We start from the raw sequence: 21,871 nt of genomic DNA on the forward strand, positions 1-21,871 counted from the left end.
CCGGTTTTATGGTTTGGGGACGATTTTGTAACTCCATGACAAGTTGAGGAACTTTCGGTGTACTTTTTCCCAAATTGTGGGACCTGTGAACTTATTCCTTCCATTGTAAACATATGGGCTGGAAGTGAGGCCCACCCAAAGTTCTGAAAGAAGGCCCGAAGAAGCCCACAATATTTACCACAAGTTTCTTTTCAGTCCAGCCCACGTGGCTACGGTCGCCTGGAACTTGGCGGCGGCGGCGGCAACCCCCCCCCCCCCCCCTCCCCCCCCACCACCACCGGCGAGGCGGCGACGGCGGCGGCGGCGGCGAGCTCCCCTGCGTATTAGTCATTGGCGCCGTCGCAAGCTCGTCTCGCGGTCCATTTGTTCGTAAGCGGTGGCGGCAGTGCTCCCAGGCAGGCCCCTCTAAAACCCTGGACGCCAAGATGCTGCGCTGCGTGTACACGCAGCGGCGGTGGGCGCACCGGCGGGGAGGCTTCGTCACCGGCGGGACCGGCTGGTCGCAGCGGCGCGCCCCCGCCGCGGCGGCGGCTGTTGGCGCGGGCGCGGGCGCGAAGAAGTCGGAGTGGTGGGCGGTGGACGGCGAGATGCACGAGATCGGGGAGGGCGTGCCGCACCGCGAGCGCTTCGCCATCCCGCGCGACAACCTCCCCAACCGCCGCCGGAAGCAGATGCGGGAGCAGTTCATGCGCCGCACGCGCCTCGTCCTCAAGGACACGGTAAGCTGCCGCCGCCGCGCGCCCGCACCTGTAGTTAGCTGAGCTCTGCTCCTCCCCCAATCCCCCCGCGCTAGGATTGGATTACCCATTCCTTTTGTTGAAACAATGATTGGATTGAGCTCGGCTGCTTGTTTCTGAACAATTTGGTTGAGCCCAAATGGAAACGAACTCTGCAATTTGATTTGTGCAGGCAAGTACTGATGTACTACCACTTATTATGCATTTATTAGTTTTCATTGGGAAGTAGGATAAATCTCCTTGCTAATAAGCTAGCAGAAATTTGGAATCATGGGATAGGAAAAATTGAGAAACATGGAATGAAACTCAAGATGCTATTGTATCTTAATGCAGTCAGTAACAAGCAGCAGAAATCATTGACAAAATGGGGTCTGAATTCAGTTTTTTTTTAGAAGATCTGAATTCGAATATTAAGCCATGTCTTCTCTAAGCAGATGATGCCCCCTTTTCCTAGATCCGAAGCCGCTGCCATTTTGTCCTATTAAAAATCATGGAAGTTCTGCAGCAACTCAACTTTGTACATTAATTTTTTTTTTCCTTTTCATGGTTAGTAAGATTTTTCTGCCTTGCTCTTTAAGACTAATTATGTTTTAGCCAACTTCAATCTGCTATTATCTGCACACTCGCACTTATATCTTTTCTACTTTTAGTTGGTCACACACTGAACATGTAATCTCTCAGATCTCTTCTTTTTGGCAATAGAAAGGGGGCGTATGAGCGTATCGATGTATGGTGCAAACAGAAGAACATGTTGATGCACCTTTGTTGTTAGTGTACGATTCAGGACAAGAAAAGGGCAAACCAAATTCACATTATTTATTCTTCATTTCTGAGAGCCAGTGTAACTGAGGCCATCCTAACCTGATTTTTGTGAGACCTAAGCATGGTTAGCTGTTTTCTTGTGGATTGCACATACTGATTCTTGAAATACATTTTAGGCATGTCGTACACTTTATATAACTATCGGTCCATTATTTCGTTCATTAGTCAGTGCCAAAACTTTGGTCACCAAAGCACTTTTCGCTGGTTTTGACTTTTGAGGTGAAGAGATACAAACTATGTGAATTGTGAAGGCTTTGATATGGAGATAAGATACCATGAAAATTCTGTGTTGCCATAGCTTAGGTTAGGCATTTCTTGGAATAAACCAGACAGGTGCATGTACTGTGTGAGAATTCATGATTTTGGATTCATGAAAAATCATTATTTCTTACAGCAAGAATTTTGGACTTTGGAAAACAACATCACGTTCAGGTTTTTGTTGTATTTCATATCTCATGCCTACCTGTCATCAAGGTTTTTATCAAAAGCATTCATGTCAGTTACCTTTTTTAGTCGAACATTCTGTCTCTTCGTTTGTTTATTTGAGTTGCCCATGATGTGCAATTCATGAGGACAAATTGCATTAAATTCTTTTGTTCGAACTTTGAAATGTTCCTTGTGGCCAACTGTAGTTAGGAGCACAATTAACTATTTAATACAGTAAATGGACTGTGCATAATGAACTGAACTGAATGGAAAATTTGCCGATCCTCTATTTATAAAGTGCTATGTTTAATATCATGAGAGAACATATTATTTTATTATTCATGAACTAGTGTGCAAAGCCTCCATGTGCTTTATCGGCTTACAGATATCAGCATGGCCTTTCATATTAGGTGACTGAATACCACAAAATTTACAGGAACATGAAGCTTGGTGTAAAAAATATATGGAACTATACCAAGAACTTAGAGAGAATTGGGAAAGGTTATATTGGGATGAAGGTTATTCCAAAAAGATTGCTGAAGATCATGCTAATTATGATTCTGCTGAAGAAGATGATCTAGACTTCTCACCTTACAGGTAGAAAATTTTGAAGGGATTTATTTTTTGTCTTGTTTATTTGCTAGTCAAATTGCTCAGTTTTTGTCAGAATAAACCTGAGTTAATTGTATGTGCAATTCTTTGATAAATGTTTGATATAATTGAAACTGCTTCCTCTTATTTTATTGTTTGTAGTATCTCTCCTTTTCATTATGTGTTATTGCAACTAAGATTGAATTGAATTGTTTTCCTCATATATATATATTTCTCTTAGATTTCCAGCCTATAAATGTTTAGCAATATTCTTTAACTAGTTATCCTTCTGAAGGGTCTTGCTCGAAATAGAGTGCCAATAATATTTGTCATCTGTGGAATGATCTCATCTGTTGTTTTCAATTGCAGCAGGAGAAGGCACACCAATGTAGAGCCAAACAAGGTAACCTCATTGTATTTTTGATGGACCTTATATAGTATCATTTATTTATGTAGGAACCTGCCTGTAATGTTCCAATCTTGCTATGCTAAGGGTGTCGGCTATCCTTTCATATGGAAACACAAAATTTCTACCTAAGCTAGCTAGACTGAAGGGGAATTCTTACTAATCCATGCATAACCTATGGGTGTTCAAACTGGTTTTGCCAACCCATTTGTAACTGCGCCATGCACACATAGACTGCACCCCTGAAAGTAATATAAACAAATGAATGTTCATTTCTGCATGTCCATTCAGGTTGCCAAGCCCAGTTGACCTGGTATGAACAACCCTAGTGTCAAACTTCAGTGGACATTTTTTTTTTCTACTATAATGCATGACATTAACTGTAGTCAAAAGTCTACGACCTCCCATTATTTTCTGGGAAAACTACTGAATACTGACCATGGGCAATCAGATTCAGCACTTGGCAGTATTGGAGATATGCCCTTAAGAGTTAGAGCTCATTAGCGGTACTTTAGTGGTGTAGTTTGTCTTTGCAGCTGCTTTAGTCAAAGGTTTTGGTGGCATTGTCTAAGTAGTATTTAAGCACACATCTTCATGAGTGTGATGACACTACGCAAACTTAGCAGCACAATCCTAAGTTAGCATTGACTTTATTTCAGGACATTGGTTTTACGGCAAGCAAACAAGGTGAAACATGGGAAAGGGTTACTCAAATTCGTGACAAGTTTGAATATGACAGAGAGAGAAGAATGAGGGAACGAGGTAAACATCATGTCTTCATAGTTCATACTGGAATTTTTCTTTTTTGTCTGCCATTGCTATTTGTACCCTCAGATAATGTATAGGTAAATGGTAAAAAATGTTAGGCATTTTCACTAACCCAGGATATAATTCTGTACCAAGTTGCTGATCCTTGGCTCTCCGGGCACTCCATTCCTAAAAAAATGCATTTCCACAACCTCCTGTCCATAAAATTATTGATACTACTGTTTTTATAGTAAACATGTCATGTTAAATGTGTTGCCCAGTAACTGTTTTTACACTGTTAGACATTTTGCACATGAAGTTCTGTAGGTATTACTTTCTTTCAGCCTCTATATGCCATGTTTAATTATGTTCTTTTTGTCTTTCTTTCTCTATGATGCAGCATTTGCTCCCATGAATATGGAGAACAACTTTGGGCAGCATGACTCGAGATTCAGGAACCGACATGATTCAAACTATGCCCCTAGAAACATGGAAAATAAATTTGGTTCAAATGACTCAGATTTTGGAACCCAATCTGGTAGAAGTTTCCGACATGATCCAAGTTTCAGGAACCAGCACGGTTTGAATTTCCAAAATGAATCAAGTTTCAGAAATCACCAGTATCCAAATTTCCAAAACCAACGAGACCCAAGAAACCGCGTGATGTCTTCTGAAGATCAGGAATTGATGTCTTCTGATGATCAGGAATTCTAATAAGCATGATCTTGCCGAGTGCGAGGTGGCCAGTGAAAATTGTACAACTGAAGCGTGCTGATTTTGTAACTCTGTTAAGCATAAACAGAATGAAATGCATTTTACATTGGCAATTGTAGTATAATGTCAATGTGTCCCTTCATCGTTGAGACTTGAGAGAAGGGTTGAGTGTTGTAGGAATCATCACCTGCCTTTTACCCGTCTCTTCATTTGTGATGATTCAGAATACTATATCTAGTATCTACAACAAATAGTTATACACTGACTCTGGCAAAGTACGACAACCTCAAAAAATGCTCAGATCCAGCGTGAATTTTGTAAGTGATAGAAAATAATGCCAATCCTAGAGTAGCGAATAGAAAATGAGGGCCATCTTTGGAGTGTTGCTGGAGCTTGTCGCCTTCAAAAGCTCCTTAGTGGGACGGCTAATAGGCAACTAAGCTCCCCGAGTTGTCTAGTGTGTGTGGGTCTTGGTAGGAGGGCTCGGGCACTCCTACTTTGTTTTTTTTTGTGTTGTGTTTTTTGTATTGTTTTTTCTTCCCCTTAATGAAATGAAATACAGCTCTCCTGCCTTCGAGGAAAAAAAAGCGTGAATTTTGTTGGTATTTTCTTTTATGCAGGATCACCATTTCGATAGGGCTCACCCTACCTAAGATTTTCCTTGAAGTTCATATATTACCAAACCCTAAAAAAGGGCAGGAAATTACATTTAAATTGTCGTCCATAGCTATAGCTTGGAGTCGTGAGTTAGTTTCTACTTCCTCTGTTTTATATTATAAGACTTTCTAGCATTACCTATATTCATATATATGTTAATGAATCTAGACACATATAAATCTAGATTCATTAACATCTGTATGAATATGGGTAATGTTAAAAAGTTATATAACCTGAAACGGAGGAAGTACTATATAACAAGCATACTCGATGCCAATTTTCTAAGCTTTTATGTTTTTTACAAAACTTCTCCAAAATAAGATTGTCAACAATTTCTGACATTGTTTTTTTCTAAAAAAAAAAACACACCCACTACAAACGCTGACAATATGCACACACTCACCCGGTCACCTTATGAGCACATCTCAAAAACACGAGCACTCATACTAAATCTATCTATGACTTTAATCGGGATGAGTACGTCTCACCAAAAAGAACTTAGCTATTCGAACTATGCTGCTTGGCCCTTTGTTTTTTTTTTTTTTAGTGATAGAGAGTGAAATGGGCTCTTTTATCGTTGGCAATCGCTTTCTGTCTTCTGTAAAAGAAGCCCAACGAAGCTACGGAGCCCGGCCCACCAAGAAGCAACCCCCCCTGGTAAGCCCCAGATGAAGCGACAACCCGATCGGACGGTCCAGATTCACGCGATGCCAATATAAGACAGTCACCACGCCCACGCGCAAAACCCTCGAGACCTAGGGCTTCCTCCTTCCCCTCCGAGCACCGCCGCCGCCGCCGCCACCGCCACCGCAGCCTGACCGCTCGGTCTCCGGCAACCAGGTGCGAGTCCCCCCCCCCCCCCTTCCTGACCCCAGCTCAAGCGAGGCATTTCTCGTGTTCGTCAGTTCTATCCATGTGGTTGCGCTCGAGTGTGTTGTTCCTTTCGTCTGATCTGAAGGCCCCCCGTACCTGATTTTGTTTGTGAGCTACGTGCTGTTCTTGAGTCTGCTGGGTTATACTGTAATCATTCCGACCATCCGGGTTAGCTAAGAGTTTTTGGTTGCTAGATGTTGAGAGTGGCATCGCTGGTGGTTGGGTGGATCTCCAGTAACCATGTATTTTTGTTAGTATAGTATTTATCTGCGATTTAGTTGTTGGTCTTGGTGGACAACTTCGAGTCCTTTCGATTTGGGAATGACTCGCAACTAGGATGTTGGTGCTTTTGTACGGTCGATTTGCAATGTAGCGACTAGCGAGCTATCCATTTCAACAGATTATTTTTACTACCTGGGGGTTTCGTGGGGCAGAAATGTGTAGTGTCTTCATGAACACTTAATCTGCTGACTAACTATTGACACAGTGGGAGAAGTTTTGGTTTAAAGGAAATCTGGTTTTCATGTTGCTTTGTTGGCATTTCAAGGTAGCAGCTTCGTATGGGCTTTTATTTAGGAATGTGTTCTTTCTGTTAGATTCAGAATGCTAAATGTAGCAGTTAAAAGTGTGACACTGATTTTGTTGGTTTTCTTAATGAAGCAGCTGACGGTTGCAATTTCATTTGCTAGAAACTACGATGTAATGCTTAGGAAGTACAACAGCCAATTAATTTTAGACCATTGTTCTAAAATGGTATGATGTGGTAGTCTGATGGATCCTTTAGTTGCATGCATTATGTACTTGTTCACATGTTACAAATCATGCATTCATCTGTGATAGTTGTCCATACTAATGATGTTTGGCATCCTTGAGGTCATTTTTTCTATAAAAAAGGCTATTTGCTATCTTTTGAAAGTACATTCAAATGTTTGTAGTTGAACTCTGTATTAGTGATATACATTTAGTCATTAAGTTGTCTTATGCTCGGTTTGGACAGATGCCTACCTGTTTCTTTTTTTTTTGGTAGCTATTGTTTGTGTGTCAATTATTCAGTGTTTACCAATTGGAGCTATGTTACAAATGTGAAATGGTTTTACTACTGTCTTTATTGAAGCTTGTAGTTTTTTAAGGTGTGTTTGTTGCCAACGGTACTTATCTTTTGCAGACAAAATGGTGAGAGTCAGTGTCCTCAACGATGCTCTGAAAACAATGTACAATGCTGAGAAGCGTGGGAAGCGGCAAGTGATGATCCGACCCTCATCAAAGGTTATCATCAAGTTTCTCATCGTGATGCAGAAGCACGGTAAGCCTTCTCTCTGTGTTTATGCATGCTCACTAGTAATACGAGCTGCAAACCTATAGTTCATTTGTCAGGAGTATTGAGACTGGTGCCTTAACTGGTCATACTGTATATCCTCAATGTAGGCTACATTGGTGAATTTGAGTTTGTTGATGACCACCGCTCTGGCAAGATTGTTGTTGAGCTGAATGGACGCCTCAACAAGTGTGGTGTCATCAGCCCTCGCTTCGATGTTGGTGTCAAGGAAATCGAATCATGGACTGCGAGGCTGCTTCCCTCCAGACAGGTTAGTAAAGAAGCTATAATTTATTTGGGAACATCCATTAGCTTCAGTTCTTTTTTCTGTGAAATGTTACTAATGTTTATTGTTTGTTGCTCTCCAGTTTGGGTACATTGTCCTTACTACTTCAGCTGGCATTATGGACCATGAGGAGGCTCGCAGAAAGAACGTTGGTGGGAAGGTCCTCGGTTTCTTCTACTAGAAAGATATATCTTGTTGACACTCTACGGGAATTTCTTATACAGTAGATGGATTCTCCCAGTAGGTGTTAGTGGAAGAGCATTTTATTAGCAGTTGAGTCAAAAACCTTGTTAAGATGATCCTCGAATGTCTGAATTGCCCCTTAATGTCATATGTTGTCTGTTTAATTTTGCTTGGCGACTTGAGTAAGCTGCTGTATTCTTGCTCCTTGGATGCCGCATGCTTTTTTTGTTAACTTTTTATTAGTTATTACTGAAAATTCCTGGAAGATATTCTATCATTTTTTTGGTCTAGCCACTTGCGCACTTGATAAACTGCATAACGTATAGTTCAGTAAATCCACTAATCCCTGTTCACTGGACAGGAAGCTTTATTGAAGTTGTAATATACTCCTACAAGCAGATAATAGTTCTAGCTAGCAGCATTTTGCATGTTGCTAGTTACTCTGATGTCTGATCATCCTTCGAAAAAGAGGTGTTGCTTTGATCAGCTTTGCCGCTTGCATCATATATCATGCAAAATACTACTGAGTCGTGATTTGCATCACTGCTACGTGTGCGGTTGCCACCGCCCACCATCAACTTCTTTCCTACGCATTGATATCGAGTCGCACGTTAAGTTACAGTTAGTCATAGGATTGGGATTCGGTGATATTGCTCAGGTGACATTCTTCGTGACATTGAATCACTGCCGTGTGGGACCCACGTGGGTCCAGGCACATGTGGGTCCCACATGTCAGTGACTCAATGTCACGGGGGAATGTCACTGAATCTGTGTCCATTAGTCATATATTAGTTGTAAAGTTGATCAAGCCGTTAGTCATATATTAGTTGTAAAGTTGATCAAGCCACACGACTTGAAGGCCACTACTCCACCAAGTAGCTCGTCGCATGATTAGTCATGCTTAGTCATAAAGTTGGTCATAGATTAGTCGTGATTAGTTGTAGAAAATCTCCAATTCATCCTGCTAATTGGTTTATTGTGTTTACTACTATACTTACTTCGGTTTTATTTCTTGTTGACTTATTATCTTGCTGGCTACTCCATAATCTATAGTTTTTATAATATATAGCGCTTACTGCACTATAACATTAGTAAAGATTATATAGTGTATCCATTGTTTTCACACAACTAAGCTGTGGACTACTCACCAAGTCAGCTCAGGGGATGCCTTGACTCGATTTTATGACTTGACAATGCGGCAAGGAGCTCGAACAATGTCATGAGCGGAGTGATTGGAGGAGGAGCATGAAAGGGAGCAGTGGCAACCGAATGAGACTAGGAGGTTTTGGGCACTTGGTGTGGGGGTATGAAGAGGATGAGGTGGGAGAGGCGAATGGAGCTGAGCTAGGGGAGGAAGCGGAAAAGGTAGGTTGGCAGCATGTAGGAGAGATGGGAGTAGAGTGTGGTCATGAAGAGGAGGTCCTCACTGACAAGTGGTGGGAGGGTGAAGTACGACAACAAAAGCATGAGTAGTAGCGGTGGCATAGCTTCTAGGGTCAAACTGGAGGTGAAGCCTCACGTAGGTACATCTGGAAGGGTATATAAGGAATATGTCCTTATGAGGCATGCATTCCGAAGAGTCCACTATGAGATAAACAAATTACTATGCATACAAGGGCTTCATGTAGGAACTAATGTTGCTACAAGAAATCACTATCGTAGCAAAATCTGCTCTAGGGCTTGTCTGGCAAATGGATGTAGGAAAATATATCCATTCATTCATTCTTCTTACCTCATTTAATTCTAACCATTTATTCATTGAGTATCTAAAGCATATTGTGGAAAATGACCATACCAACCGTTTCAATCGGCGTGTATATGGCTACTATAGTAAAACTGTTCCGTTAACATTATACGTATACATTTATCATTCATGAACATCAAAACTCTATTTTGGTGATTAATTGACCATTTCCCATTTAATTACCTAGATAGTCATTCACATACTGTGCTCGATTATGATCTAAAGTAGTTTATTTAGACTTTCTTTGTTATAACCTTTTGTTTTACTTATTCAATACAACCAAAACCTATCACTATTTGAGTATTTATTGTAAAAATGTGCTGTGGGAAGCTATATATTTTAAAAAGTGAAGTTATGGTTGTTCAATTAAGCAACAACATGAATGCATGATTTATATATTTGTATACACTAGCATATTGCCTGTGCATTGCAACGAAATTTTAATTGATGAAAATGATCATTAACCTCTTCTATTATCATTATTTTATTATCATATCTTAAATTCTACATATATTTGTAACTAAACCCTATCACCTCACAATATAATTCTTACTTCCCACAAAAAATAGAGGTGGTGGGGTGGTTGACATGTGGGACCTTATTTTTTCTTCACTCCAAAAGGGTAAGGACTAAGGAGGTGGTGGTGGGGCGCGATCGCTAATCGGCGCGCGCGACGACGGCGCGCGTTTCAGGCCCATAGGGCCCAGCACCGGCGCGCGCACCTCCTTCGACGCTTTTTTTTCGTTTTTCTTTAGTGATTTTTTTTCGTTTTCTTTTCCACTTTTTTCTGATTATTTTTTTTAATCTTTAGCATGTTTTGAGTTTGAAAGTTTTTAAATTTTGAGTTGAAAATTTTTAAATCTGAATTTGAAAGTTTTCAAATCTCGAGTTGAAAGTTTTCAAATATGGACTTGAAAGTTTTCAAATCTCAAGTTGGAAGTTTTCTAATTTTTCAAATCTGGACTTGAAAGTTTTCGAATCTCGAGTTGAAAGTTTTCAAAATTTTCAAATATGGACTTGAAAGTTTTCGTATCTCGAGTTGAAAGTTTTCGAATTTGAGTTGAAAGTTTTCAAAATTTGACTTTAAAGTTTAAAATTAAAATCGAAAATTTTCAAATCTAACTTAAAAAATTTTCAATCTGTTAGTAAAAAAATCTCCAAAATCTTTCCTAATTACTATCATTAGTGTTAAGTATATATTAACTAATGGAGATAGTTAAGTATATTAACTAATAGTGTTAATAGAGTAGGTTAATAAGGGAGGAGTGCTCGCTAGCTAGTAGAAGCGTGTCGCGTGTCGCATAGGCCGGGCCAACCGCGGGGGGAGGGGGGGGGGGGGCAACAGCCGCGCGCTAGTTAATTTGCTCGCGCAAGCTAGGACCCCCCGTGGTGGGGTGGCAGATTCACCACTTACCACCACCACTACTCCTTTTCAAAGAAGTATAGGTTTAAATCTCCAAAAGATACATAATATTATAAAATACCTATATATATTTGCGTTATATTTCCATATAATACTGATTAATCTTATGCATTTCGATTAATCTGTAAACGATACTCTTTTTATTCCACAACCGTATTCCCTCTTGTACGGCACTGATGTAAAGTTAGATGATCCTTTTTTACCTTTATACAGTATGTTCAGTCCAAAGTGAAAGTGTTCAGCTGCCCGAAGGCCCAGCCCACGGGAAAAAAGAACACTGCCCAAAGGCCCAGATAACTAGACATCCCGATCAGACGGCCCAGATTCACCAGATCCAGCTATAAAAATCCGGACCACGCCCACCACCCAAAACCCTCCGGCTCATTCTTGCCCACGCCGCGCCGCCGCCTCCTCCTCCTCCTCCTCCTCCTAGGGCTTCTTCCCCTCCTCCGAGCGCCGCCGCCGCCGCCGACGAGATGGTACGATCCGTTCCTTACCTTCACCGCCTCATGACCCTCACCCTCAAGCCGATACGATTCGAGTGCTCTCTCTCCCCTCGCGCCAGCGCCTCTGATCTGACTAATTTTTCTCTTTTCGTTTGGATGTGCGACGCGGTGCGCAGGTGCTATCCAACGACATCGACCTCCTCAACCCTCCCGCGGAGCTCGAGAAGCTCAAGCACAAGAAGAAGCGCCTCGTGCAGTCCCCCAACTCATTCTTCATGGTATGACGTGAATCCCCGCACGCGCACGCATCTCGTACCTGTGTTTCCTTTCGTAGCTGCTGTTCCTCTTTTCTGTGAGAGACTACAGCTAAGTGTATTTTTTTTCTTTGTTTTCGCTTGGTCCTGACGTTGTTCTTGGTTTGATCTGTCTCGTGTGTTGCAGGATGTCAAGTGCCAGGGATGCTTCAACATGTAATAACTTTTAACCTCAGTAGTTTATTTTGTTCTGAATAATTGCATCACTATGCTTTGATTGTCCCTAGTCTACCTTAGAGCCTTTATGATTATTGCAATTTAGGTTAGCACTCTTTAGTTAAGATTGACTGGCAGCTAGACAACATGAAATTTTAGCTGTTGCTGGATACCTTGTTCTTGGTGCAAGCCAATTATGCTATTGTCTGATTTACCACCCATGTGCGGCTCTGTGCGGTTTCCTGTAGTTTCTTTTTTTATGAATATATATGCTAATGCTATGATATGTTGGTAGTGAATATTAACTAGTACTCCTGCTGTCTGAGTAGTTGTCTAAGTGTTGCTACATCCTGCTGCAATGTAAATCCCTCTACTTTCAAGTATTCATAGTTGGCAAATATTGATGAATAAAAGGCCTGCTTGATGCATGTCAATCATTTTAGAATTAGCATTTGAGAAAAGTTGAAACAGCGTTCTTCGTCAGATTTGCCGTGATATGTTAACAATCATATATACCCCTTTGTGACTTTGTTGTCCAAGGAATCACAATATTTGCCTGAAAGTTGAAACTGGGACAACAAATTTGTACTCTAGTAATTGGCACTGTGATTGCTAGTTACATGTACGGTCTTGATTTAGAAAGTTAGATATCTGTATACTGTTTTATAGCTTGCCATTCTCACATTCGAAATGCAATGTTCATATTGCAGAACAACCGTGTTCAGCCACTCCCAGACTGTTGTTGTGTGCCCAGGCTGCCAAACGGTGCTCTGCCAGCCCACAGGAGGGAAGGCCAGGCTCACCGAGGGCTGCTCCTTCCGCCGGAAGGGCGACTAGAGTGTGAGTCGTTCATTCAGAAGACGATGTTTTTGTGCCAAGCAAGTGTTTTTCCAAGGATGTAGTCTTCGAGTTTTGCTCTAGTTAGCACAGAAATATCTATTTTGCAAGTGTTATGTTATGTATCCCGAGCTACTTCTGAACATTGTCATCTTGGAGGTCTAATTAGTTGGGTTTATTTGAGATTGTTCGATGAACTAAATTGGTGGTTGATAGTCTCAGGGGCAAACTGTTTGAATTATAAGCTGGTGTGGAAGATATTTATTGACATCTCGTTTTGTGTTTGACAGTAGAAAGCTTTACCCATTCGTCGGTTTTTACTTCTGAAATGCGTCAGCATGTTAACCATGTTATTGTCATGCTCTGTTACTGATTTCTTCGTAGCATTTCCGAAGCAATGAGGAAACTACTTTAATAGCATGAGCGTGGTTTTTAGACTATTCTGTATAATTTTCCCATGCCATAGTTTAGGTGATGAATGAACTACTCATGCTGTTCTGCTGTCTAAACTTGTGTATAATCGATGATTTTGATTTTCTAGATAATATATAGCCGTCTGTTAAAATTATATGGCATCACGCTGTTAATGTTTTAATTGTGTAATGTACTCATGGCTTTATACTTCAAAGGAAATTTTAAAATGGAACACGCTCTGACTACTACTCCGTCTGATATTTTTAGAACGGAGGTAGCCTACCAAAATAGTGTGTATATAGTAGAACGGAATTAACCTAACGTAAATAAAAGAATAAGTGTTATATGTTATTTGTCCCCTCTAGCACATGCTAAAATCGGTGAATAGAGAGAGGATTACGTTGTGACCATTAAAAATTTCTATAGATAACCTAATAGCTGTCACCACTATTGTCGAACACAAGACTTCTCTACTACTTTGCTACTCCCGTCGTTGATTTTTTAAACATATTTAATCGTTCGCCATATTAAAAAAATTTAAGTAATTATTAATTCCTATTCTATCATTTAATTCATTGTTAAATTTAAGTAATTATTAATTCCTGTTCTGCAGGGTTTAATGAGTTTCTCACGGTGGGATGATCATAGAGAAAGGTGGCTGGCCTGTCTGCTAACCAAATCTTTGCTAGTAATTGTTAATTGTGCCTCACAACTCACATGTCCATGACATTGGTCTACACTGCACTCACAAATACTCCCTTCGTTTTATATTAACTTTGATTTTTTTAGTCAAACTTCTTTAAGTTTAACTAAGTTTATAAAAAAACATAGTAGTATTTTCAACATAAAACAAACATATTATCAAAATATATTGAACGTTAGATTTAATGAAACTAATTTAATATTTTATATGTTGCTAAAATTTTTCTATAAACTCAGTCAAACTTAACAAAGATTGACTGGGAAAAAAGTTAAACGGCTTATAATATGAAACAGAGAGAGTAACTTATTAATGGAATTCTTTTCTTTTTCATATTTTTAAAAAGGAAAAAGTATGAATTATCCCGAATTATCGCGGTCGACTGAATTATCCTCCCAAAATCGAAAACAAGCCATTGCACACCCTAAACTTGTAAAACCGGACGAATTACCCCATTGCTTCAAACCAGAACGGTTTTGATTCTATGTGGCATACGTGTGACGCTAACGTGGCAATCCAATAAAAAAATAAAAAAAATCATGGGCCTCACATGTCAAACGGAGTACTACTAAAATCTCTCCTCTTTCTTTTTTCCCTCTGGTGATAGGGCTATACTCCTCCTCTGCTGCCTGGTAGAGCAAGAGGGGTAGAGCCGCGGTGGAGTAGAGGCGGCGGAGGAGCAACTGGGTGGGGCGACGACGGGGATGGGTGGCAAACTCGTCGCTGTAGCCTGCCGCCTCTAATGCCTTCCTCAGCACCGCCTGTCGCCTGCTCGCCGAGGACTCATCGCTCGCCGTCTGCCTGAGCCGAGAAGGGGGGGGGGGGGGGGGGGAGAGAGAGAGAGGAGGCCATGGATCCCTCAACTCCTCATTTGAACCGGAGAAGAGGCTCGGTACTTTTTTCCTCCCCCTACTTCGAGATCCAAGATGACGATGACAACGAGGGCTACCTCACCGCCGTCTCCAGGGAAGGGAGCATTAGCATCGCCGTCGCCTCTGCCTCCGCCTGGAAGGATGACCTCGACAACGCCCACCGCCCCCCTGAGTTGAGGACTTGTCACCTCGTCGTCATAGTTGTGGAGCTTGAGAGGGCTGCAGACTCGTCACCGTAGCCCACTGCCTCCAACGCTCTCCTCGGCGCCCCTCGCCGTGCCCTCTCCGCGTTCCGTCGCTGGCCCCCACGCGCCGATTGCCCGTCCGCCCCGTTGCTGCTGTGCGCACTTTGTGCTCGAGAGGGAGAGGGTAAGAGTGGAAGAGGAGGTATAACAGGTGGGTCCCATCATTTTTTAAAAAGAAAATGCTGACTTGATTACCACGCGTATGCTATATAGGACAAAATTGCTTTGGATTGGGTCGAGTGGATTAATTTGTCAGGTATTAAAAGTTTTCGGGTTAAGAGAGATAATTCGGTTGACCACGAGGCGGTAATTTACACTTCTTCCTTTGAAAACAGCACTACAGCAGCCGTGGGTCCGTGCTAGGCAAGGCGGTTTGATAAAGTCGGTTATCCTCCGTGGAATAGGTCGGTTCGCTTTGATATTGCGTTGGACACGTGTGCTAGCCGAATTACATCGACAAAAAGGAGCCGTGGGAATTTTCTTCCCCCAAATCGTTCCCTCCTTCTCCCCGCCTCCAATCTCCCGCCGAACCCTAACCCCCTCGCCCCCTGTCGCTGCCGCGGCCATGGACGACGAGATCGCGCGCGCGCAGGAGCAGCGCCGCAATGTGGAGGACGATGCCCTCGCGGCCGTATCCTCCGTGCCCTTCGACGCCGACCTCTACGGCGGCGTCTCCGACCCCGACCGCTTCGCCGGCTACGAGACCTCCATCGCGGCCACCGCCGAGGACGACGACGACGACGACGACGCGACCGAGCCGGTCAACCCCGCCGCCCGCAGCCTCGCCTCCTACTCGGGCCACGCCATCGCCTCCTCCTCCTCGGGCCTCCCCCGCGCGGCGGATGAGGAGGGTGACGGGCTCCGCGCCCGCGAGGGCGAGTAACGCCGCCGGCACCCGGTCCGCGGCATGTCGCCGGATCGCCACGACCCTTTTGCTGCCGCGGAGACCACTCCGGACCCATCCACGCGGACCTATGCCGACGCCATGCGCGACAACCAGCCCGCGCCCGCGACGAAGCGGCGGAACAGATGGGACCAATCGCAGGAGGACGAGGGGGATGGCGCCGCCGCTACTGGGGCCAAGAAGGCGAAGACTGCCTCCTCCTCCTCCTCCTCACATTGGGACGCCGCCCCTGATGCTGCAACTCCCGGGATCGGGCGCTGGGACGCCACGCCTGGGCGCGCCGGAGGTGCGACGCCCTCCCTGAAGAGGAATCGTTGGGATGAGACCCCGACTCCAGGGAGGATGGCTGATGCGGATGGAACCCCTGCACCGTCCGTGGCGTGGGATTCTTCTTCCACCCCAACGCCCAAGAAGCAGAGATCAAGGTGGGATGAGACGCCTGCGGGTGTGGGGAGCACGGCACCTCGCGCTACCGATGCTGTTACTCCTGCAGGTTATGCTCCTGGGCCAACCCCGTTCGACGCGGCGGACCTCGCCACGCTGTCACCTGGCCAGATTGCTCGTGGCGCGATGACACCGGAGCAGTACCAGCTCTTGCGGTGGGAGCGGGACATCGAGGGGCGTAACATGCCTCTGACTGATGAGGAACTTGATACCATGCTCCCGCAGGTGGGGTACAAGATTCTTGATCCTCCGGCTTCTTATCAGCCCATACGCACACCCGCAAGGAAGCTTCTCGCGACGCCGACACCGCTGTTTACACCGCTCTATGCCATCCCTGAGGAGAACCGTGGGCAGCAGTTTGATGTGCCCAAGGAGTTGCCTGGTGGGTTGCCACAAATGAAGCCGGAGGATTACCAGTACTTTGGAACATTGCTGAACGAGGGAGAGGAAGAGGAGCAGCTGTCACCAGAGGAGCATAAGGAGAGGAAGATCTTGAAACTCCTGTTCAAGGTGAAGAATGGCACACCACAACAGCGGAAAGCGGCGCTTCGACAGCTCACGGACAAGGCGCAGGAATTTGGTGCTGGCCCGCTGTTCAACAAGATCCTGCCGTTGCTCATGCAGCCAACGCTTGAGGACCAGGAGCGTCATCTTCTGGTGAAGGTCATTGATAGAGTGATATACAAGCTGGATGATCTGGTTCGTCCGTTTGTGCATAAGATTCTTGTGGTTGTTGAGCCACTTCTGATTGATGAGGATTACTATGCTCGTGTTGAGGCCCGGCAGATTATCTCAAATCTTAGCAAAGCAGCTGGACTTGCTACTATGATTGCCACCATGAGACCAGATATTGATAACACTGATGAGTATGTGAGGAATACCACTGCTAGGGCATTCAGTGTGGTTGCTTCTGGTTTGGGGATTCCTGCTCTCTTGCCATTCTTGAAGGCTGTCTGCCAGAGTAAAAAGTCTTGGCAGGCTCGGCACACTGGTATTAAGATTGTTCAGCAGATTGCTATTCTCATGGGCTGTGCTGTTCTGCCACACCTCAGGTCCTTAGTTGATATCATTGAGCATGGTCTGAGTGATGAAAACCAGAAAGTACGGACAATCACCGCACTGTCTCTTGCTGCACTTGCTGAGGCTGCCGCACCCTATGGTATAGAAAGTTTTGATACGGTGTTGAGGCCTTTGTGGAAGGGTACCAAATCTCACCGTGGAAAGGTCCTTGCTGCTTTCTTGAAAGCCGTTGGTTTCATCATCCCTCTTATGGATGTTGAATATGCCAGTTACTACACCAGGGGGGTGATTCCAATCCTGATTAGGGAGTTCCAGTCACCAGATGAAGAGATGAAAAAGTTTGTCCTGAAGGTTGTTAAACAATGTGTCAGTACAGAGGGTGTAGAGGCTGACTATATCCGTAATGGCATCCTTCCAGAGTTCTTCCGTCACTTTTGGATAAGGAGAATGGCTCTAGATCGTAGGAACTATAAACAACTTGTGGAAACAACAGTGGAGATTGCAAACAAGGTTGGAGTTGCTGACATCGTTGGGAGGATTGTTGAGGATCTCAAAGATGAAAGTGAACCTTACAGGAGAATGGTGATGGAAACAATTGAGAAGGTGGTGGCTCACCTGGGTGCCTCAGATATTGATCGTCATCAGGAGGAGCTTCTTATTGATGGCATCGTGTATACTTTCCAACAGCAGACAAGTGATGATTCAAATGTCATACTTAATGGGTTTGAAACAGTTGCGAATGCACTTGGCCAGAGGGTTAAGCCTTATGTTCCTCAGATTTGTGGTATCATCAAGTGGATGCTGAACACCTCGAGTGCAAAAGCTAGGCAGCGAGCTGCTGATCTGATGTCAAGGATAGCCATTGTGATGAAGCTGTGCCAAGAGGAGCGGCTGATGTGTCACTTGGGTCATATATTATATGAGTCCTTGGGGGAGGAGTATCCTGATGTGCTGGTTTCAATCCTTGGAGCTTTAAAGGCTATCGTGAATGTTGTTGGTATGACAAAGATGACGCCACCAATCAAAGATCTTCTTCCTCGGTTGACCCCAATCTTAAAGAATAGGCATGAAAAGGTCCAAGAGAACTGTATTGATTTAGTTGGTAGGGTTGCTGATCGTGGAGCAGAGTTTGTGCCAGCCAGGGAATGGATGAGGATTTGCTTCGAGCTGCTTGAAATGTTGAAGGCTCACAAGAAGGGTATTAGACGAGCCACTGTGAACACATTTGGCTATATTGCGAAGGCTATTGGGCCAGAGGATGTGTTGGCCACTCTATTGAACAACTTGAAGGTGCAGGAGCGTCAGAACCGAGTTTGCACTACTGTCGCAATCGCCATTGTTGCTGAAACTTGCTCCCCCTTTACAGTTTTGCCTGCCCTTATGAACGAGTACCGAGTACCAGAGCTCAATGTCCGTAATGGTATTTTGAAGTCTCTGTCATTTCTTTTTGAATACATTGGTGAGATGGGTAAAGATTACATATATGCTGTCACGCCATTGCTTGAAGATGCTCTGATGGATAGAGATCTGGTTCATCGGCAGACTGCTGCCTCTGCTGTTAAGCACATGGCACTAGGTGTTGCTGGCTTGGGTTGTGAGGATGCTCTTGTCCACTTACTTAACCTTGTCTGGCCCAACATATTTGAGACATCTCCCCATGTCATAAATGCTGTCATGGAGGCGATTGATGGCATGAGGGTTGCCCTAGGCTCAGCTGTGATTTTGAATTATTGCCTCCAAGGCCTTTTTCATCCAGCAAGGAAAGTGCGTGAAGTATACTGGAAGACCTACAACTCTCTATATATTGGCGCACAAGATGCACTTGTTGCTGCTTATCCTGCGTTGGACATTGATGGGAACAATATCTACAGCCGCCCAGAGTTAGCTATGTTTGTGTGATCAATGTGAGTATTGCTTATTTTACCCATCAACTTACTTTATGCGTTAATCATCGGAAAATATGCTGCTAGGTTATGAAATAAGTTAATATTCATGTATCTTATAGTTCATATTTACTTGTTTGCGCTCTTTCACTGATATGCAACTGTTGATCTATGTCCTTCGTTGTGCTATTAGAATGAAATGGCTTTGTGTTTCCCTTGATTTAGTGTTCTCCAACAATGCCTGCGTCATCTTTCTGGCTAATGGCTATGCTGTTTGGCCATAAGGAAGTTATTGACATGATGAATTGATGCGTTAGTTTTTTTCTCTCCACAAAAGAAAGGATCTGATGTGCTGGCATTGGCAGGAAGCATGTATGTGCATATCATCAGTTATCACACATGTCGCTTGAACTGGGATGGTATCTTCATTAGAGCTTACATTTAAAATTATGTTATTTGGTGTTCTTGTAACGTATGTCTTTATTGAAGTCATTTTTTTTGTTTGCAGGCTTGTTCCTTTTTGAAGGGGGTGCAATCTTTAAGAAATATCTATAAACTTCCTCTTTGATCTGATTGACTAATCTTTTTGGAATGTTTGTTTTGCAGGGTAATTTGATCCAAGTTCGATGCAGAGTTCTGGATTTAAGAACGACCACAAGGACATTTTCGCCACTGAGAATGGATTAGCTTATTCATAATCCTAGTATCACTGTTTTTCCTTTGGCCATAATTAGTAGTAATGAAGGTATTACTAGTAGTTATGAAGGTTGTGTTCATCTCATAGCTTCCTTTTGTCTCCAGTATATTGTTACTAGTATCTGTTATGATGCCTGGAACATGAGCATGTCTTCAACGTTTTTTTAGATCGTGTTCTGATTTCTGGAGATCTGGCCATAAAGCCATCGAATGTTTGAGTACTTGTGTTTGACATGTGGTGTCTAATTAGCTGTGTTCATTTTAAAAACCTTTGTTGAACTGAAATGGTGATTATTTGTTTCAGGGTTGGCCACAGCTTGTCTGTCTCTGGTTCGGAAGATATTGACTTGCATCGTTCGTATTTCGCGTCTAGCCTATGCTGTACTGATTCACCTTTTTTTTTATATATATTTCAGTAATGCAGAAGGTTCTGAGATGAACTGGACTTGGATTTATCTGTTTGGTCAGTGCTCACACACTTCAAATGTTTTACTTCACCACAAGCCAAATGAATAAATAAACAGATATCATACCATCGATATAATTTACAAGTTTGAACTCTGCTCCGTAGCATTTTTGCACGCCTAACAGATGCTTTTCTTTTTCAGTCAGACGATTTTCTTAGAAATTTCCCATCTCTATTTTTATTTTTTGCTTTCTAAAAGCAAAATTTAATAACATATAAAAGTCTAAAATATTGAAATTGCCCATGACAATGCTTAAATTATTTTCGCAATTAACATATGTAAACAATATCAAATGCTCTTTGTAACAGAAAAGAGTCAATGTATGTCTGATGAACAATCCCATTGTTAACTTGCTCTGATTGACATAAGAACATGATCCATTCATTCTTTACTGGTCCGCAGCAAAGCACACGGGGGAATTCATTTACTTCTTCAAAAGAGATCATCCGAGCGCCAAAAGTGGCAACTCGATCAATCGATCCGTGTGTACGCGGTGCTTGCAAAGCGGTTGCAATCAACGTACGCGCGTCACGCGCCCGCCGCGACGGGGAAGCCGATGCCGCGGCGCGTCGACGGGAACATGGCGAAGAGGAAGCTCCCCGCCGCGCCGGCCGCCATGGGCACCGCCGCGAGCAGCTGCCTCGTCGCCGGCGACTCCACCGGGTAGAAGCACGCCACCACGTTGCGGTCCACCATGGCCACGGCCAGGAACACCGCGAACGACAGCGCGCCGTGAAGCACGTCGCGCGCGCCCAGCCTGTACCTGTCGTCCCTCGGCGGCGGCGGCGAGCCGGAGCCGGAGCCGGAGTCGATGAGGCGGAGGCGGCCGCTGGGCGTGACGAAGCCGTAGCGCACGGCGCCCGTGGCGTCGCGGTAGCTGTCGGTGAAGCAGAGCAGGAAGCAGCAGAGCGCGCAGGCGCCGACGAGGCAGGCGGTGAGCGCGCGGTTGGCGGCCGTGCAGCTGCCGTCCGCGGTGAAGGACGGCGAGAGCACCTCGAACGCGAGCACGGCGCCGGTCGGGAGGTGCTTCGCGAGGTCGGCCGTGCTGTTCAGCGCCTTGCAGACGAGGCTCGCCTGCGTCGCCTGCGTCGTCTGGCCGTCGTCCGAAGACGCGAGCAGCGGCGCCTTCGCCTCCGGGGTCTCCTCGTCGGCGCCGGTTGGACGCGACGCCATGATGAACAAGAACAATGCCTAGCTAGCTACCGTGCCTTAGCTGTTGGATTAGCTTACTTCTAAGTTCTAACTCGATCGGCATTGCATTGACACGACGTATTTGAACAAAAAACCATGGACGCATGCAAAGCATCTGGATTCTGGAGAATACTTCAACACTAGCTTGCTCATGCTAAATATGTTTGAACACGCAAAGAACATTTGTGATTTTGCAACAACGCAAAGTATTTGTGATTTTGCAATAACGCAAAGTATCCTAATTCTTACTCCTACCAGAGAAATGAACAATGCATGCAGAAAGGCCAAGCCCATGGAAAGGGGGAAAGCAATTATGCTTTGTAATTGGCGTAAGTTCACTTCAGGTCCCTCAATTTGT

General features: G+C 44.1%; 5 protein-coding genes across 6 annotated transcripts; 4 read left to right on the forward strand and 1 right to left on the reverse strand.

Annotated features, from left to right (window-relative positions):
• The first annotated feature begins 272 nt into the window (after positions 1–272).
• LOC127761315 (uncharacterized) lies at positions 273–5,015 on the forward strand. Of its 2 annotated transcripts, none has more exons than XM_052285587.1 (5): positions 273–719; positions 2,422–2,582; positions 2,946–2,979; positions 3,642–3,744; positions 4,130–5,015. In XM_052285587.1, the coding sequence occupies exons 1-5, from the start codon at positions 426–428 to the stop codon at positions 4,441–4,443; spliced, it is 906 nt and encodes a 301-aa protein (XP_052141547.1). In that variant the 5' UTR covers positions 273–425; the 3' UTR covers positions 4,444–5,015. The 2 variants fall into 2 exon arrangements, with proteins under 2 accessions (XP_052141547.1, XP_052141548.1); XM_052285588.1 differs by having other exon boundaries at positions 2,949–2,979.
• Positions 5,016–5,839: 824 nt separating this feature from the next.
• On the forward strand, positions 5,840–8,034 carry LOC127764800 (40S ribosomal protein S15a-1). The gene is made up of 4 exons (XM_052289717.1): positions 5,840–5,940; positions 7,139–7,276; positions 7,399–7,559; positions 7,657–8,034. Exons 2-4 carry the CDS (start codon positions 7,144–7,146, stop codon positions 7,753–7,755), a joined length of 393 nt encoding a protein of 130 aa, XP_052145677.1. The 5' UTR covers positions 5,840–5,940; positions 7,139–7,143; the 3' UTR covers positions 7,756–8,034.
• Positions 8,035–11,298: 3,264 nt separating this feature from the next.
• LOC127761161 (40S ribosomal protein S27) lies at positions 11,299–12,966 on the forward strand. Its single transcript, XM_052285402.1, has 4 exons — positions 11,299–11,403; positions 11,547–11,648; positions 11,812–11,840; positions 12,551–12,966. The coding sequence occupies exons 1-4, from the start codon at positions 11,401–11,403 to the stop codon at positions 12,675–12,677; spliced, it is 261 nt and encodes an 86-aa protein (XP_052141362.1). The 5' UTR covers positions 11,299–11,400; the 3' UTR covers positions 12,678–12,966.
• Positions 12,967–15,407: 2,441 nt separating this feature from the next.
• LOC127761935 (uncharacterized) lies at positions 15,408–20,362 on the forward strand. The gene is made up of 2 exons (XM_052286270.1): positions 15,408–19,180; positions 19,766–20,362. The coding sequence occupies exon 1, from the start codon at positions 15,816–15,818 to the stop codon at positions 19,173–19,175; it is 3,360 nt and encodes a 1,119-aa protein (XP_052142230.1). The 5' UTR covers positions 15,408–15,815; the 3' UTR covers positions 19,176–19,180; positions 19,766–20,362.
• Positions 20,363–20,680: 318 nt separating this feature from the next.
• On the reverse strand, positions 20,681–21,605 carry LOC127761936 (protein DMP6-like). The gene has a single exon (XM_052286271.1). The coding sequence runs from the start codon at positions 21,493–21,495 to the stop codon at positions 20,851–20,853; it is 645 nt and encodes a 214-aa protein (XP_052142231.1). The 5' UTR covers positions 21,496–21,605; the 3' UTR covers positions 20,681–20,850.
• Between the last annotated feature and the right edge of the window lie 266 nt (positions 21,606–21,871).

This window comes from Oryza glaberrima, chromosome 2 (genome assembly GCF_000147395.1).
Source record: "Oryza glaberrima chromosome 2, OglaRS2, whole genome shotgun sequence".
Lineage (NCBI taxonomy): Eukaryota > Viridiplantae > Streptophyta > Magnoliopsida > Poales > Poaceae > Oryza > Oryza glaberrima.

Excerpts from the sequence above, each read along its gene's own strand:
- LOC127761161 (XM_052285402.1), top strand. Across the intron at positions 11,649-11,811 it reads CCCCCAACTCATTCTTCATG|GATGTCAAGTGCCAGGGATG; the intron begins GTATGACGTGAA and ends CGTGTGTTGCAG. Across the intron at positions 11,841-12,550 it reads TGCCAGGGATGCTTCAACAT|AACAACCGTGTTCAGCCACT; the intron begins GTAATAACTTTT and ends TTCATATTGCAG.
- LOC127761936 (XM_052286271.1), bottom strand. The coding sequence starts at position 21,495 with ATGGCGTCGCGTCCAACCGGCGCCGACGAGGAGACCCCGGAGGCGAAG.
- LOC127764800 (XM_052289717.1), top strand. The coding sequence starts at position 7,144 with ATGGTGAGAGTCAGTGTCCTCAACGATGCTCTGAAAACAATGTACAAT. Across the intron at positions 7,277-7,398 it reads CATCGTGATGCAGAAGCACG|GCTACATTGGTGAATTTGAG; the intron begins GTAAGCCTTCTC and ends TCCTCAATGTAG. Across the intron at positions 7,560-7,656 it reads GGCTGCTTCCCTCCAGACAG|TTTGGGTACATTGTCCTTAC; the intron begins GTTAGTAAAGAA and ends GTTGCTCTCCAG.
- LOC127761315 (XM_052285587.1), top strand. The coding sequence starts at position 426 with ATGCTGCGCTGCGTGTACACGCAGCGGCGGTGGGCGCACCGGCGGGGA. Across the intron at positions 720-2,421 it reads GCCTCGTCCTCAAGGACACG|GAACATGAAGCTTGGTGTAA; the intron begins GTAAGCTGCCGC and ends CAAAATTTACAG. Across the intron at positions 2,583-2,945 it reads CTAGACTTCTCACCTTACAG|CAGGAGAAGGCACACCAATG; the intron begins GTAGAAAATTTT and ends TTTCAATTGCAG.
- LOC127761935 (XM_052286270.1), top strand. The coding sequence starts at position 15,816 with ATGTCGCCGGATCGCCACGACCCTTTTGCTGCCGCGGAGACCACTCCG.